Below are 16,998 nucleotides of genomic sequence, written 5' to 3' on the forward strand. Positions count from 1 at the left end.
ATACCCCCCTCCACCCGCGCTGGGGGAGAAACCCCATACCCCCCTGCACCCGCGCTGGGGGAGAAACCCCATACCCCCCTGCACCCGCGCTGGGGGAGAAACCCCATACCCCCCTGCACCCGCGCTGGGGGAGAACCGGCATACCCCCCTGCACCCGCGCTGGGGGAGAAACCCCATACCCCCCTGCACCCGCGCTGGGGGAGAAACCCCATACCCCCCTGCACCCGCGCTGGGGGAGAAACCCCATACCCCCCTGCACCCGCGCTGGGGGAGAAACCCCATACCCCCCTCCACCCGCGCTGGGGGAGAAACCCCATACCCCCCCTCCACCCGCGCTGGGGGAGAAACCCCATACCCCCCTCCACCCGCGCTGGGGGAGAAACCCCATACCCCCCTCCACCCGCGCTGGGGGAGAAACCCCATACCCCCCCTGCACCCATGCTGGGGGAGGACCCCCATACCCCCCTGCACCCATGCTGGGGGAGGACCCCCATACCCCCCTGCACCCGCGCTGGGGGAGAAACCCCATACCCCCCTGCACCCGCGCTGGGGGAGAAACCCCATACCCCCCTGCACCCGCGCTGGGGGAGAACCCGCATACCCCCCTGCACCCATGCTGGGGGAGGACCCCCATACCCCCCTGCACCTGCGCTGGGGGAGGACCCGCATACCCCCCTGCCTTCTACTTGGGATTTCTAGCCTCCTACTTCAAATGAAAGTGAAAAGACTGAAAGCCAGTTCAACTTAACTTTGAACCATATAAAAATTAAAATTGTGTACATTAACACAAATACATTGTCTAATTTTACATTTTAAAACTTATATACATACTCTTTCTGAAGTTTAAAAACATTTTTTTTCTTTTCATTGTAATTAATGTATCCTATCAGCATGACAGGTTTACAACATTTATCCTTCTCTGGCTCTGATCCCAGGTGGCCATCATGTTCTCCATAGAAAGTATTTCAATACTCATTTACTAGAGGCAGCATTTGTGCCAATTAAAGCTGCAGTAGATAAATTCATTCAAATTCACCACTAGATCCTTTACAATCATTGTAATCAATCTTAAGAGTTCTACCAATAAGGAAATGCCTTGCTTTGTCTTATCTCTTATTAGACTTCCTCCTCTATTAATACTATAACCAAATTTCAAAGGTCACAATTATTTCACCATTAAAATGTATTTATTTATATATATATATATATATATATATATATATATATATATATATATATATATATATATATATATATATATATATATATATATATATATATATATTGCATATTATATACATATTGCAAGTCAGGATAGATAGAGATAGACAGACAGACAGAGAGAGAGAGAGAGAGAGAGAGACAGAGAGAGAGAGAGACAATTAAAAAAAAAAAAAAAAATACCTTTTTGGTGTAAAGGAAACATACTACATTACTGGTGAAATCACAAAAGATGCTAAATTATGTTGTGTTGAGTTTTCAATTCTATTAGCCAACATATATTACACTTAACATGATTAACCTCCCTTTGCACCCATACCACAAATGTTTTGGTTAGCAGAGATTTTAAAATTCATTATACATCTGCTGTAACTATTATCTCAGAATTTAAGACTGAATGTTTAAAACATGACTTACTGTCAAGTGGTTGTAGATCAGCTGTGACCAGCTGAACAGGTCTGTCAACCTGTAGAAAGCTGCCAGTTTACAGCGAAGTAGCTTCTCTCCCTTCTCGTAGGCAATGGAGTCTGACCCACGAAGGTCATTCACTGGGGTCACCATTCCAAGACCTGAGCAGAGAATGCACTGGCAGAATTAGAGACTGCACAAAACACATACCGTACAACTTTCATTGATTTGAATACAACACACACCCACAACCGTAAATATAACATTATGTGGACTTTGCATCGCCCATTAAGATTTACAACTCATGGTCATAGATCATTACAATTTTAACAAGAGATTAAACTAAACTAAATACTTCTGCATTACAAGTTTCTACTTTTAGCATGGGGAGAAAAAAGTTACCTTGGAAATAGTATTACAACCCTTGAAAAGGATTAAATTCTAAGTTATACATGCATGGATACACATACAAACCACTGAAACCATTAAATTAAATTAGCCACAGTTATTTTCAGCATTGTACCATTTTTTCTTTTAGCTTTGTCTGGAAGAGAACATTTGCTAAAACGGATGACCTAAACAATTATTCTACAAACTACTTGACATGCGATATATTGTGCATGCAAAGTGTATAATAAAATGTGCTGTTGAGATCAACTTAATATTCTGTAATAAATCAGCACAAGAATATATTTCACACTGCTTGGGAAATTGCTTTTGTCAGCAGTTCTCTTCACTGTGCCACTCATACTCACTCATATTCAGAGCAGCCATCCCACCCTGTGGAGCAGCCGGATACATGCTTGGCATGTTTGTTGTCATGAAATCAGCAATCTGCTGCAGTGCCAGCAGGCTGGTGGGGTTTTTTCCTTTCTTAAACTGGTCCTGGATCATCGTCTCCAGCTCCTCGCAAAACGCCTATTACAAAAAATGCAGTACATGGATATAAGCTTTTATAATTTCACCTACTGAACGCACGCTCTGACAAATCTAAAACAATGCTATCAACTTGCTGTTAATATCCTACTGGCTTCTAAGCCCATCTTCTTAAAATAAAAAATAAAAATATCTGTATCGGTGACTAAAGAAGTCATCTTGTTTAGACCCATGGGAAAATTACTTTTGGCACACTATCAGAAATTGAAATATTGGATGTTCTACAGAGCAGTCCAGAAAAAAAAAGTTTACGTGGTAATAACACTACCGTAACAATTATTCTAAAATTAAGAAAATGACATATCCGCATTCATTCATTATCCAGCAATTTGTAATTTCTTTAAACAAACTTAAACTAAATGTGATCAAATAATGTATCACGTAGGGAATATATGGCACAAATAACATGAGGCCCGGGAATAGAAAACTGGAAGAGTTTGCATTATGCCAGTAACTTGGTGTATATGAACATTCCTGAACCACTAGGTGGAGTCCATCACTGCAGGTATTTAAATTAAGTGGTCTGCTTTTACTTTCAAAGTTTTAAAATATAATTGTTTGCCTTGTCAAGACCAATTAACTGCCTACAGTATGAGTGTGGATAACTATTAAATAAATACACACATTGCAAATAGTACTTGGTGTTTAAAACATTAAGAGCCATTAAGTGAATAGTGCAAACGTTATATCAGACAGACAGTTAGCAAATGTATAGAGCCATGCAAACAGCGACACTTCTTGTAATGCCTGCTCTTGACTTGGGTAATTATACAAGCTTAGCTCCGATTTTCTGGATGCTAGAATCATGCAACTGATAGTTTAAAGAATGTGTGAAAAAGGAATAGAAAACTTCAGTCCCAGTTGCACAAACATCTTCTGTGTGTATGTTCGTACACAACATACAATAGGACTTGGGTCCACTCAACTAACTGGTAGCATTCTGCATTAAGAGTTACTAGTTTTATTTTATTTTGCCTTCTTGCTGCAGTGTAATACATTGCATTGGTCATTAACTGTACACCCCTTGGATCTACCAACAGCCTTTACAAACAACAAGCAGTCGGTGTTTCTTGATTACATGACTTTCCCATGATTCCAGAAATCATGGAGGGATACAAGTTAAAAAGAAAACTTTAAAAAAAAAATACCTTTAGTGTTAAGTTTTGCATTGAAATGCAAGTTTTAGCGAACTAAATTATATTTAATAAATAAATAAAAATAAATAATAATAACTAAGCTAACCAATTAAATGTTCTATAATAATCCACCATCAGCACGACATAACAAATAACAGCTCATGGAAATCTTTTAAAGCATTTCTTTTTTTCACTTTTAGTCCAAAAAGTAAAGTGTTTACTCACTGGACTCTGGAGTATCATGGAGACCCTCTTCCGCTGTTCCATCATGTTAAAGTCTTGCCGCAGGTCAGGCGCCATGTTCCTCTCGCGTTGGTACTCGGCGCTGCTCTCGTCCACACGGTCGAAGTAGCGCTCTTTGTGGGGAGCGGTGGTTGGGGGTGGGGAAGTGACCACCCCTGCACCTGAGTCACCATTCATAGCAGGCTGATCGGAGCTCCTTTTTGGGTGGAGAGGTAGAGAAAGAAAATCGAAATCAGACAACTACATTAACTGACATAATGTGCTCTCAGACAGTCCATTAGGACATTTGTTAATGTACTGGAGCACTACTGTCAAAAGACAAAGCTTCCATTAGCTGCAACAGAGGAAGGCACCAGGCTCGCAATCAATTCTCAGCATTCGCAGATATGCTTAAGTAGCCCTCTCTTTCCTTCTTTTTCATTACGGTTAATGGTTTTTTTTAAGTGTGCTGAGAACCACACATACTATAGAATAAACAAATAGTCTCTACCACTTTCAAAAAATTGTTGTTTTCCTATAAACTTGACTAATGTTGGGATGTTACTGTAGGATTATTTAAAAAATCTACTGAAGTACAAGTTTGGAGTTTGGTGGTATAAAGGTGTTTTGGGTTCATGCATTGAAAACAATACTGGGGGTTTCATACTAACCCCATCTTACATTTGTGTAGTTAAAATGATGGGTAGCAAATAAAAAAAAAACGTTTTTGTTTTTTATGGCCTCATACAATGGCTTTGTGGGATAAGAGTTTCTCCTGTTCTGAATACCCATCTTGCGAAAACATCAATTAATACCATAGTTGACATTTGCCACACAGAAAATGCATAGCCTAAAAATGTGTTAATTTTTATGAATGCTACAGGACATGTGTCTGTATATTTAAAAAAAAACAAAAAAAACACACAATCATGTTTTAATAAACTGAACGGTAACAATTTGATTGAATACAAATGCTTGAAGTGCAGAGAGGTACTCTATTAACACAAGCAGAATACAGGAACCCCAGTTTCTTGCAACAATTGTGAAGGTGACCAAATGTGTGAGTACTGTTGTGTAAAAATGTAACTTAAAATGAGCAGCTGCATTCAAGAAATATAGAACAGCAAAATATAAAAACACACATGAAGTTTGTGTATTGCACACGTGCCATAAACAAAATAACCTGTAAACTTAAAAAGAAAATAATTAAAGGCTGTAAATTTGTAATGCAGCAAACAGCTCAACAATTAAACAAAAAGGAAGTGAAAAGGTTACCATACCAAGCCGAGTTATTTGTGAACTCCAATAAACCAACATTATATTTTGCCAGTCAAATTGTAGTGTCTAAATAGTTTTGTTTACCATCAAGAGTTTAAGAATGATTTCATTGCGCAGCAGATTCCCCAATTAGATATCTCTTCAGCCAAAGAAGCAGGTACAGTAACTGAAGAGTAAAGCTGCCATAATGAAATGCAGCATGAGTTTTGTAGCAAAGCAGGGTCAGCTGTTGCAGGGAAAACAAGGCCGTTTGACAATGTGCGAATACTATAAATCACACACATAAACGTCACTCAGATGCAATATTCGATATTTTGATTTGTACAATGCATAGTACAAAAGTTGTATTAAAATCCACTACCAAATTGTATACGTAGCAACTTTATATGGGGCCGCTGCCGTGCATTGGAGCAGGGTATATATTAATGCAAATCACTGGTGGTGGTGGTGGGGGGGGGGGGGGGGGGGTATGTATGTATGTATGTATAGCAGCTGTACTGAATACCTAGTGTACAAGATATTTTAAAGAGAAGTGCTATGGCAGAATAAAGTATAAAACATTACAAAATACACTTTTACACTAATCATTTTAATTTTCAAAAATGAGCACATTAAAATTAGTCAAATGTGACTGACAAACTGCTTGGAACAGTAACTGTTAAATAAAGCTTTGTTTTGCCCAAGTCAGCTGCAGTTATTTTAATTGACTGCAATAAGGTGCTGCTGCAATGTAAGCTTACTGTATATATCAGAAGCAAAATCAATTATACAGAGCATCAAAGGAAACTTCACTATTATAACACATTTAATAAATCATGTATATAAATGATGGACATTGACTATGACTGAAGTATATGCACTTAATCACCTAATTAGCGAGACAGTTGATTGGACACTGGTTATGGAGTGATTTCAGCTGTTGAATTGCAAGCTTGAATAAAAGCAATAAAAGAAAAACAAAAAAAAACAAAAAAACACTACTATGCCACATCTGTCAAGAGAGCAGTGCTTTCATGCAATCAGCATGTTGGTGGCTGGACTAGGGCAGCTTACTGTAGCTTGCCGTCTTGGGTGCTCACAGCCAGCAATTTCAAACCTGGCGAGACGTTATAACCAGACACACTCTGTCAATGACAGACCACAAACTCGGAGACCAAGAGTCACAACACCTGCCCAAGATCAACAGATCATTTTGTAGCACCTTCATGATGTCAATTGTTAATCAGCACAATAAAAAAAGTCACTGCACCTGCTCTAAAACAGACCAAATATAAGTGATCTTTCATTTGATGCTCAAATATAAGTGATACACGTTGATACTCAGTATACATAAACATGTGTTTTTATTTAAATTATAAAAACGTGATTACTGTTCTATTTAAATGTATTTTAAAACATGTTTTATTCCATTTATATGGATTACCTGCAAGAAAAATGGATTTTCAAATCAAATATAAACTAGTAACTATGGTGACGTCCAGTAATGTGTTCTGAACCTTCGAAGGTCAAAATGTACCCTTCGTTACAGCCCAGAGAGCAGAACACACAGAAATACTTGGGAGTAATTAAGAAGTGTACCGACAAGAAAAAAAAAAAAAAAAAAAAAAAACAACAATAAAGAAATTAACTGTGCTCCTACTAGTTATACATTTTAAAAATGCCTGAATAAGTGGTTCTCTAAATGTTAAAACTTCAAAGTGTGAAACATGAGGCACTGTACATTCACTGTGGCGGGGGCGGGGATACATTTGGAAAGGTTGACTGCTTAAGATGTTTCAAACTTCTAAGTTGCGAGTTTCTGTGGAATATATAGGAAGAATTCCCCTGAGGCTTCCCAATAAGTGGTTCATGAAGGAATGATGTAGGCTATTTACCTTGGCCAAGCCTTACATTTTCAGAACCACATTCAATTTGGGCAGGATGCCACTTAACTACAAGAACATGGCAAAAAGCCACTTAATTCTGGTGTGTAGTATTGTAGTAAAAGCAAGCAAGAAACTGTTTTACTGATTGTTACTCAAACTCAGTTTTAAAAGTAAATATTTTCCAATGAAAAAACGTAACTTTAAAAATACTACCTCAAAAGGGTTTTAAAACAAAAACTAAAACTGACAAAGTGTTGGCCTATCTCCCTCGTAGTGTTTGGCCAAATGTCACGAGACAAGCCAAGGACAATGTAATGCTTTTCTGAATGTGTCAAGAGACTGACACAGTTTTGAGATATTGTAACTGCTTATGACCTCTTCCCAATCCAAACTAGTTGGGCTAATATAGACTTATCTTTACCAACACTGCAGCAGCAACAGACAGATGTATGCACACAAAATAAGAAACTTCTACTATAGGCCTTTTGTATAAAATCACAAACTAAAATGAGGAATTTGCAAGATTCTGTTTTTGCAGTTTTGTTTAAAATATTGATAGTGTCAATCACTGTATTTACAGGCATGACATTTGGTGTAGGATACTTCTGAGCAATGAAAAACTAATGCAACCTTGGTTAAGGAAGTTGTGTTTTAGAAATACATCAGTGTACAGTAACAGTGCTCCAAGATGCGACCACTTTGGTCATCGTTAACTTAAGAGCCTACAGATGACCACCTTTGTGCTGGTTTTTCATATAGATATTGAACATTCCCATTGTCCTCAGTTGGCTGTTAATCAATAGTATTTAATATTGTTTTTACCTAGTTTTGTTATTCATAATTAGGAGTCTGCGGAAATCGTGAAATTGAGGGGTCACAGCAAAATTCACCTCTTAGGGTCCAATGCATACAAACAAGTACGGAGAGAAAACAAAAAAGAAACCTCGTTTAAATTAACTACTGCACAACTACTGACCTGAGGGACCTTGATACTTCCTGAAAGTTTTGCTGAAAAAATATTGATATTTGGGCAAATTAAGACATTGTTTCACATGAGTGATTACAAGGACACGTTTATCCTCAGGGTCTTTAAGCAACAATGGGACACTTCTCTCACTTATTTTCTTAAAATATTTATAAATAGTTATTTATTCAATTATCAGTACTGCAAGAAGGAAAATAATGTACCGATACATTAAGTTCATGAAACAGTATATGCTTATATCCACTCGTTTCTTGATGTTTATAAATGTTGCAAAAACATACATATTAAAACACGAAACAAAATAAATATTCTAATACAACTAGAAGTCAAATACATCAGATTTACAGTGTGTCCCCGTTTCTTTCTAAGCTGTAAAGTTATTATGTCATGCGTTTTGTTTCCGTGTACTGCCTGAAAATGTGTCCGCCCTCAGAAACAAAGCAGGCTGTGAAGTTCAATCCCTCCCCTTACAATTTACGTTAAACTACTGGATAAAGAAACTAATCCCTTTCTTTATTTGCACATCAATACATGTGGCGGATTACAAATAAACATAACGTGGCATGTTTATTGCTGTATCGCGATACATAATCCATGGATCGGATCGTTTTATAAAAGATTGCGATGCATCAATTTTTTGATGAATCGTTACACCTTGTGGCAGAGTGTTTGAAGTGACGTCACGGACCAGGAAGGAGCAACACAAAAACAAAAGCAGCAAAGGTGGGTACGGGAACGAGACGCGTTTGCGCTCAGCTTTTAATAATAAATCATATAAGCAAAACACAAAACAAAAGGGCTCGATGGCCAAAATAAACTAACAAACAAATACCGTGTGGTACAGCGGTAGCAGTTGCTTCGGGTGTATTCTCTCGCTCTATAGTACTCCCGTCTCTGGCTAAAAGGAAAATTCCCGATTAGCCTGGAGCGGGTTCTTTTAAGCAGTGGCTGGAGCCTTAATTAATTATCAATAAAACAATTATCTTGTTGAGGCTCCAGCCACAGTCTCACAGGTTTTTAAATTAAAAACAAACAATAAAAACATGGCTTTCCCACCGTCCCAAATATAATAATAATCCTACAAAACATTCAAATAATACAGGGGCAGGGTGTACCCCGTCACACACCTCTAGTAGGTAGTTGTTTTTTAAATTTATTTTTTATATATAAAATTATTATTCGAATAAACCGCTACCGAATAAGACCATTTTGCTACCTACTTTCCAGGCAGATCCTCACTACTGCCTTAAAAAGTTAACTTCTAGCCCTGATATTATATTTTTTTTAATTGCGACTTTGTTATGTGGAATGTAAAACGAGAAGCAAAACAGTGATTTTTTTTTTTCACCTTCATTTTACAGTGCCATTTCCACGTTTGTTTTATTTGAAGTTTTTAAAGTTTAAATTTCAGTTTTCGTTTGCTTGTTCAGCTACAAAAAGGGCACAACTAAACCTTGTGTTATTAGTTTATGAAAACATGTCTATGGCCACTGTTTAATGTGAAGAAAAATAAAATAAAATGCTGTGTCAACATTATGTACTATTTATTTTGGGAATAAACAAAATAACGTTTAACTTGAAATGTTGTGTTTTGTAGTTAATTCACTGGGGTAAAGTAAGGCCTACACAATGTATTCTTTACTTTTTTTCTATTTTAACATGTTACATAGAGTAGCGTCTTGCTGTAAAATAAAGGCACACACACAGGGGCCACGGCCACACACCCCCTGCCCCTGCTGCTATGCTGTCTCTGCCGGTGTTCAGAGCAATATAAAGACTTTTATTACTTTGAAAAATGAACAAATATCTGAACGAATATTTAAAATTATGAGCGAATATCCAAACATGAAAATCCTGTGTTCGTCCCAGCACTAAATTTATACCCAAAACTAGATCTGAGTTTTCCCTTCGGTTCATGACATTTACCAACGACCTCCACATGATACCATTTGTGACGACTCGCATAATTACTTTGGATTTTAACCCTATAATGCCCAAACAGAAAAAAAAAAATCTGCATGATTAAATTTTAAACCCCACCCCCCACCCAATGCCGTCTGTTTTGCCGTCTTCCAGTTCATTTAATTGTTCATCCAAATCGGCATGTTCACTTACTTCTTTGGAATTTTATGCAGGTAACTGGTCAACTCAGTTTCAACTAGTTAAATCTGTAAGTGCTGACCAATGACCAGTGTTTTTTTCTGAGTTGGTTCTATATTTAAAATCCACGTTTGGAAGTATTTTGTACTTGGTATTTAGTATGAGAAAACCTTGGTATGTAAATAATTTATGACAAACAAACTTGCCGCACCACAAACACACAAGTTCAATGCTTCACAGTGAAATGAAAACATTTAGAATTATTGTGGGTGGAGTTACTGATGGAAATAAAAAGCAAACATCCATAACAACATTTGCTATAGATTTGGCCAAACATTGGGCATGATCACATAATCCCCTATGCGGACAGTGTGTGTGAATCGTGAATGCAGCAGTTTTGAAATCGCTGTAAGATTATCCTCAATAATTGTCTCAAATAGTGTATTACAGACTTTTAAAGCATACATTTACAAGTAAAAATAATATGCAAAATTAGATAGTTGAACAGAACTAACTTGTACTTATTCAGAGTCTGAGCTACGCCCTGCTCTTGCTTCAGCACAGCTGGACTCTGAGTCACTGGAAGGCAAGGCAGACAGGCCCGCTTCATCCTGCCGCAGAGACTTCAGCCATCGGTCAGGGTATTGTGCACAATATTCATTAAGTGTTTTCCTCTTGCTCCCCATTTTCAAATCAAACTAGTAACTGTCACCATATACCTATAGCAAAAGCTTACCTACACCTTAACCCGCTAATTTCAAAAGTAGGCACTTTGAATAACAGGTGCTGTAGACTGTAAAATGAAAGCGCACAGTCGGTGCAGGTCTTGATGATTGACAGTTATTTAAACGAAGGAGAGCATTCTAGCACTGCTTCAGTCAACAAGATCTGTCAGAACGGGATGAAAGGACTGACAGTGAAACTATAGTAGCCCATTAGACCACTGAGATGACTGACAGAGAGCCCTAGCCATTCAGAAGGGAACGGAGTCGGGACAGACAGCAAGTATAAAAACTACACAAACTAGAGAGGATTTCTAAATTATTATTTTTGGTAAGAAAATAAAAAACGAGTGGTTTTACTGACGTTTATCCTATATAAATGTGTTTCAGTCAAACTCATATTGTTGGGAAATTCAACGTTTAAAAGAGCTTTACCGATTATAATCAAAGTAGCAAGCCTACATATATCATATAAATACATACAACCTATTTAAATATGATATCATTTGACATCTATCAAGCTAAATTGAGACTTTAACTGTAAGCTTTTCTGTAAACATGATTCCCATCTACAGATAATTTAACGCTGCACAGCTGTGCAGTTTTATTACCATGCCAATAAGATGAAGAAACATCCACTGGGGTGTTACACTGCAAGTCCATTACTCTGTTCTTACATTGCAGACAGAATTACAGGCAACCACCCAAACCAAGCATGACTAACAATGCAACAAGGGGCCCAACACAGACTGCATATTTCCAGGACAAAACAAAAATGAACAGAACATAAGCAGTTCTGTTTAAGAATTGCTTCATTTAAAAATCTTTGTGCCAGAAGCACAGGCTACAGAGATCACCGATTTTCATTACAATAAAGGTGCTTGTCGCTGAAGTCCACACGTGCAGGCCATGACCAGACCAAACAAAGACACATCTGTTTACAACACAAAAAAGTCCAAGTTATCAAAATTCAATTATGTAGGAAGGTCTGAAAATGACATTTTAAATGTTTTGGGAATAAATAGCTTATTTAAAAATACTGTATAGCAGCTTTGTTTTGTTTTTTAAACATAGTACTTCATGTCAAACATTGCAAATTTGACATTTCAAAAAGTATGATAAGTACAGTATGTAAATTGAACACTGGTTGCATTACTGCATCCTGTAGATCCTGCATTGTAGCCATGCTACCTCCCTTGTGACAACTCTCATGTGTAGTGGTTGCAAAAACAGCTGGCTGTGCAATTTACCTAAAAGATACCATGATATGTTACATGTTCAAGACGATATAGGACATACCATGATATTTAACATTCTGATCAAGTTTTTTTTTTTTTTTTGGCTGCAATTGTACATACTATTATACTTCTTTTTTGCCAAAAACACAAGTTTGTCCAAAGAATCAGGTTTTAGTCTGGTCTTTAAACTAGAACTTTTGAAAGCTGTTTTTATATAATACTACAGGCCCAAAACACTTCCAATACTGTACGTTTAAATCATTCGCGGGAAGAAAAAAATGAAGTTACTCTAGAAGTTAATCTTTCACCAGGGATTTTTAGCAAAATACGTTTATTCATATACAGTCAACCTCGGTTAACTCGACTGGTGGATATCGACACCTTCGCTTAATTCGACAGAATGGTCCTGAATTCTCTTCATATAAAATATGCATCCTGCCTCAAATTTTTTTTTTTTTATTCAACACCACAGTACCGAAAGGATAAAAACTATTAAAAAAGACAAGTGGACAACTCAACACTGTCATTTAACGTGACGGACCTCTGACTGGAAACGGATCGTTCATTCATTCATTGACAACTACGAAGTGCAGGTGTTTACAGTGTCAGTTCATAAATGAGTGAGATGCAAAAAATGTGTTATTGTTCAATTGGCTTTAAAAAAACTCAGGTTTTTCGGGATAAGCGTGTCAGCAGAACTTTCAAAGTGTGTGTTTTTGCATGCAAAACAATTGACAATGCTAGATTTCTGTGTGAAACTAAGTTGTTTATTACTGTTTTTGTTCACTGAGTTAATTCTGTATAATGTACATTTGTTAAATTTTACTATTTAAACCGTCAATTTTGACTGTACAAGCCAATACCTAAAATTACAGTCAATGGTTTGTGCACAGTTTGTAGTTGGATTTAGGGATGTATAACATATAAAACTCTAAAAGAAGTAGTTAAACGTTAAACGTTGAATAATATGCTAGACGTATCTGTCACGTGACAAAATTCACCAAATGCTGATTTTTAAATGTATTAATTTGATTCATTTATCATCCTATACAGCAGTCCACTGCGTGTCCGACTGCTGCAATGCCACAGTAAGGGTGGATATTATAAAAAGGAAGGGGTTTGGCAATTGTCTCCAAGTAGCTTTTTCTAATTGGTGCAACAGAAAGATTGACACGGGCGGGTTTTATTCTCTGTCGATCTGGCGCTTCACTGGTGCACTCTGTAGTGGGCGTGGTATGGTTCAGTCCACACAGGGTAAGAAAAACATTTGTTATATATTTTTAATAAAACTGCATCTCTAAAACAAAGGAACGAGGCAAAGCCACATTTGGAATTTTTTTGAAGAACTGGACGAGAAAACCATGGTATGTAAATAATTATGCCAAACAAAATTGCTGTACCACAAAAACACAAGTTCAATGCTTCACCATTTGAAATGAAAACATTCAGAATTATTGTGGATGGAGTTACTGAATGCAGTAAAAAGGAAACATCCATAATAAACAGAACACTCTAGATGGGGACTGTAAATATGTAGAACACGATTTTAAAATTAAGTTTTTTTTTCAATATTAATTGAGAACGCAGAAGTGTAAATTAATTATGTATTAGGCTTTAATTTACCAGTACACTTATGAAAATAATTATGTAATTTATCAACAGAAGGGGATATTTAAAAAAAATAATAAAATCAAAAAATGTGGGGTTGGGGGGTACCTTTAGCGGTTGTAGTGCTTCAGTAAAATATGTACTGAATACCTAGTGTACAAAGACAGGGTAAAAGAAGTGCTATGGTAGAATATGTTTGAAACATACAAAATATACGCTAACACATATAAAACTATTTTAAAACAATTTGTATTTCTAAAACTGAGCACCATCTGCCCCTACCCCACCCAGCTTGTGTAATCCAGAGGCAAACCTTTCATTTCTTCATCCTCCGTCTCGATGGCAAAGCACTGTATAGCGTAAGCTGTATTGAAAGAAATGTCTCGAAACCCCTCTGCTGTTTGAGATTTTTTTGGTTAAATGCCCATATGACCAAAAATAAAAGTTGAATGCAAACTGTGCAAGCGACTGTTAAATGTCCAGGGGCACAATCTCCGGGGTCACTTGACAAGACAAAGTTCATATTAATATTTTTTGTAGTAGTAAAATGAGACTGATAATCTGCTTGGAACAGTGAGTGTTAAATAAAGCTTTGTCTTTCTGCAATGCAAGCTTACTGTATAGATCGCAAGCAGCCTCAATTACATATAAATAAACAATGTGTATTTTTATTAATTATAAAAACATGATTACTGTTCTATATAACATATTCTTAAACTACATGTGAATGTTTTATTCCATTTATATGAATTACCTGTAAAATAGGATTTAATCAAACAAACAAGTAGCTATGGTGAGGAGTACCATTGGAGGTTCAAACCATCCTTCAGTAATGTGTTCCGAACCTTCAAAGGTCAAAATGTACCCTGCGTTGCAACCCTAGATCATTCTAATTATGTTTAATAATTAATATTATATTTACAGGGCTATAGATGTCGGTATGAAATGAAAAAAAAAAGCTTATCACATGTTTCAAACTGAAGTGTAAGAAGGATTGCAACAATTAGGAATGTGCTTTTGGGATTATTTTTATGAACGTTTAAATGCGGGTGTCAACGTTTAAACGTTTAAACCATACCTACACACACACACACTCTTTATATTACATTCTGATGTATACGGTATTGAAATTAGTGTGGTCACTCGATTCAAATTTTTGATCAGTTAATTTATGGGCATTAGTTGATTAACCTATAGAGAAAATCTTATGTTACATAATCTATTAAATGCACAGACTCCAATACGCTGTTATATTATTAACTCTACTGTTCAGGGATCGATGCCACAATGAGGAAATCCATTTATTGTTATTTATTTATTTATTTTTAATATCCCCTTCTGTTGACAGATTACAGATTTCAAGGACAGGAGGGAGGGGCTGTGTTTCACATCGGTCGAACAGCCTATGGGAGACAGGCACTGATCACAGGAGCTGCTGGTGATTGGCCGTGGAGTGGGACGAGGCGGGACTAACTGGGGCTAAAGACCAGCGACAGGGAGGTTTGTTGTTGTTGTGAAGAGAGAAGCGAATAAAACAGAGACAGAATAGTTCCACCCCGAGATTCCTTTAAAAATGTAATTAGTTTTAGCAGCGTAGGTCCTGACCCACAGTGACCTGTTAATTGTTAGCAGATTGTCTTTGATCATTTATTAGTGTAATAAGATCAAGTTAAACTGAAGGCTCATTCTTAAGCATTAAGGATTTTTGTTACAATATACACACAATGTCAACATCCAGGTCTGTACACATAGGATGCCACCACTGCAGTGAAGTCAGCTCTCTTGTCTTAAGAACGCGCTGTGTAACTGCCTCCAAAACAAAAATCATTGTATGTTGCAACAAAGCTGGAAACTGTAGCAATTGTTTGAAAAATCAAGTAATGCAGACATATCTGTCGTGAATATGGGTTGTCAAAAAGCACTCTTTTTTGGCTTGTTCAACAATCATGCCGTAAAGCAAAATTGCTTAGAGAAAAAAATAAATAAATAAATAAACTTGAGGATCTGATGAACTTTTCTTTCATGTCAAACTTTTCATGTTGGGTTGATCAGGAATAAAAAAAATCTCAGTTTGGGATTCTTGCATGTTGGATTAAGATTTGGTGCACTTTGAAACTATTCATGTCAGCCTGATTTTGAATAAAAGTTTAGCTTCAATTCGGAATATTTGCTTTTTATACTGCATTTTAATTATTTAACAAATTGGATAAAGCAAAGGCAGAATACTGCATACATGAAACAAACAGGTACATGCAATTCTACTTTTATTCACAATCATCTCATTAATTTACTCCAACAGTTTATCGTTCATTTGAATTGTCCTTTCACTATAACAAACCCCTCAATATAATGAACAAAAGGATTGGACACCAACAGGTTCATTGCAGCAAGGGTGTACTGTATTTGGAAAAGTCACACAGGTTCAGATCTTAAAGATGAAACATTTCACATTCACTATTCTAATTGCATTTACACTAAGGATTTAGGAAAGAACCAATGTTTCAATAAATCATGTCTGTGGCCTAAACTATTCTTTTCCTTTGATGAAAACACATTTGTGTGCATTTTTGGACCACAGGTCCAGTTAGCAGTTTGCCAAGAAGTTTGTTTAGTTTCTTCAGATGGTTAATATTGTTATTCCAGTCACGAATCAAGAATATCACATTAGCAATCCAGTAGACACTAACTGTGGTTGTTCCATTATTCTGAAACCACAGGGTGACTTTCAAAGCTTTTCGCTTCAGTACAAAAATTGGCACTTAGTATTTTCTTAAAAGCATTGAACATTAAACAGTACATCCTGTACACCTCAAAACATGGTTAATTCTGACTTAAAGCAGGTAATACTTAGCCACCTCATCCCAAAGTGTAATCACTGATTTTGTTTTCACAGTTTTAGTGTGAATTACTGTCCAGTGAAGGCTATTCTTTTTTAGTTAGTTAGTTTACATAATTGAATTCAAGATGGGGTAGAGGGGCTGGACGTTCTTGCGACACTACAGTTAAATAGACCCCAGTTCTGGTGCAGTTCTCCTATACTAGCTCTGCTAGCTTGCCAACATAAAAAAGAACAGGTTTTGTGAAAAGAAAAGCTACTTACTGAGCCTGCAAAAAAATAAATTAACCCAATGTGGGCACAGACAAAAGCAGTAGGCTATCAGATTACAAGAGTGAAGCGAGGCCAATAGGTCTACATTACTGGGTCCACTGACGCTACCACTTAAAAATGTATCCTTGGGATGTAGCTTAATTTTTTATTTTTTTTAAACAATTACTTTA

General features: G+C 36.9%; 1 protein-coding gene across 11 annotated transcripts in view; it reads right to left on the minus strand.

Annotated features, from left to right (window-relative positions):
- Positions 1-16,998, minus strand: part of LOC117420406 (alpha-adducin-like) — a 78,180-nt gene that overhangs the window by 50,539 nt on the left and 10,643 nt on the right. For all 11 annotated transcript variants that reach the window (XM_034033841.3, XM_059026231.1, XM_034033844.3 and 8 more), the window contains exons 2-4: positions 3,927-4,140; positions 2,385-2,547; positions 1,639-1,790 (exon numbers count right to left, since the gene is read on the minus strand). In XM_034033841.3, coding sequence (XP_033889732.3) covers positions 1,639-1,790; positions 2,385-2,547; positions 3,927-4,121 — 510 coding nt within the window. In that variant the 5' untranslated portion in view covers positions 4,122-4,140. The remainder of the gene's footprint in view (positions 1-1,638; positions 1,791-2,384; positions 2,548-3,926; positions 4,141-16,998) is intronic.

The sequence above is a fragment of the Acipenser ruthenus genome, chromosome 1, assembly GCF_902713425.1.
Source record: "Acipenser ruthenus chromosome 1, fAciRut3.2 maternal haplotype, whole genome shotgun sequence".
Classification (NCBI taxonomy): domain Eukaryota; kingdom Metazoa; phylum Chordata; class Actinopteri; order Acipenseriformes; family Acipenseridae; genus Acipenser; species Acipenser ruthenus.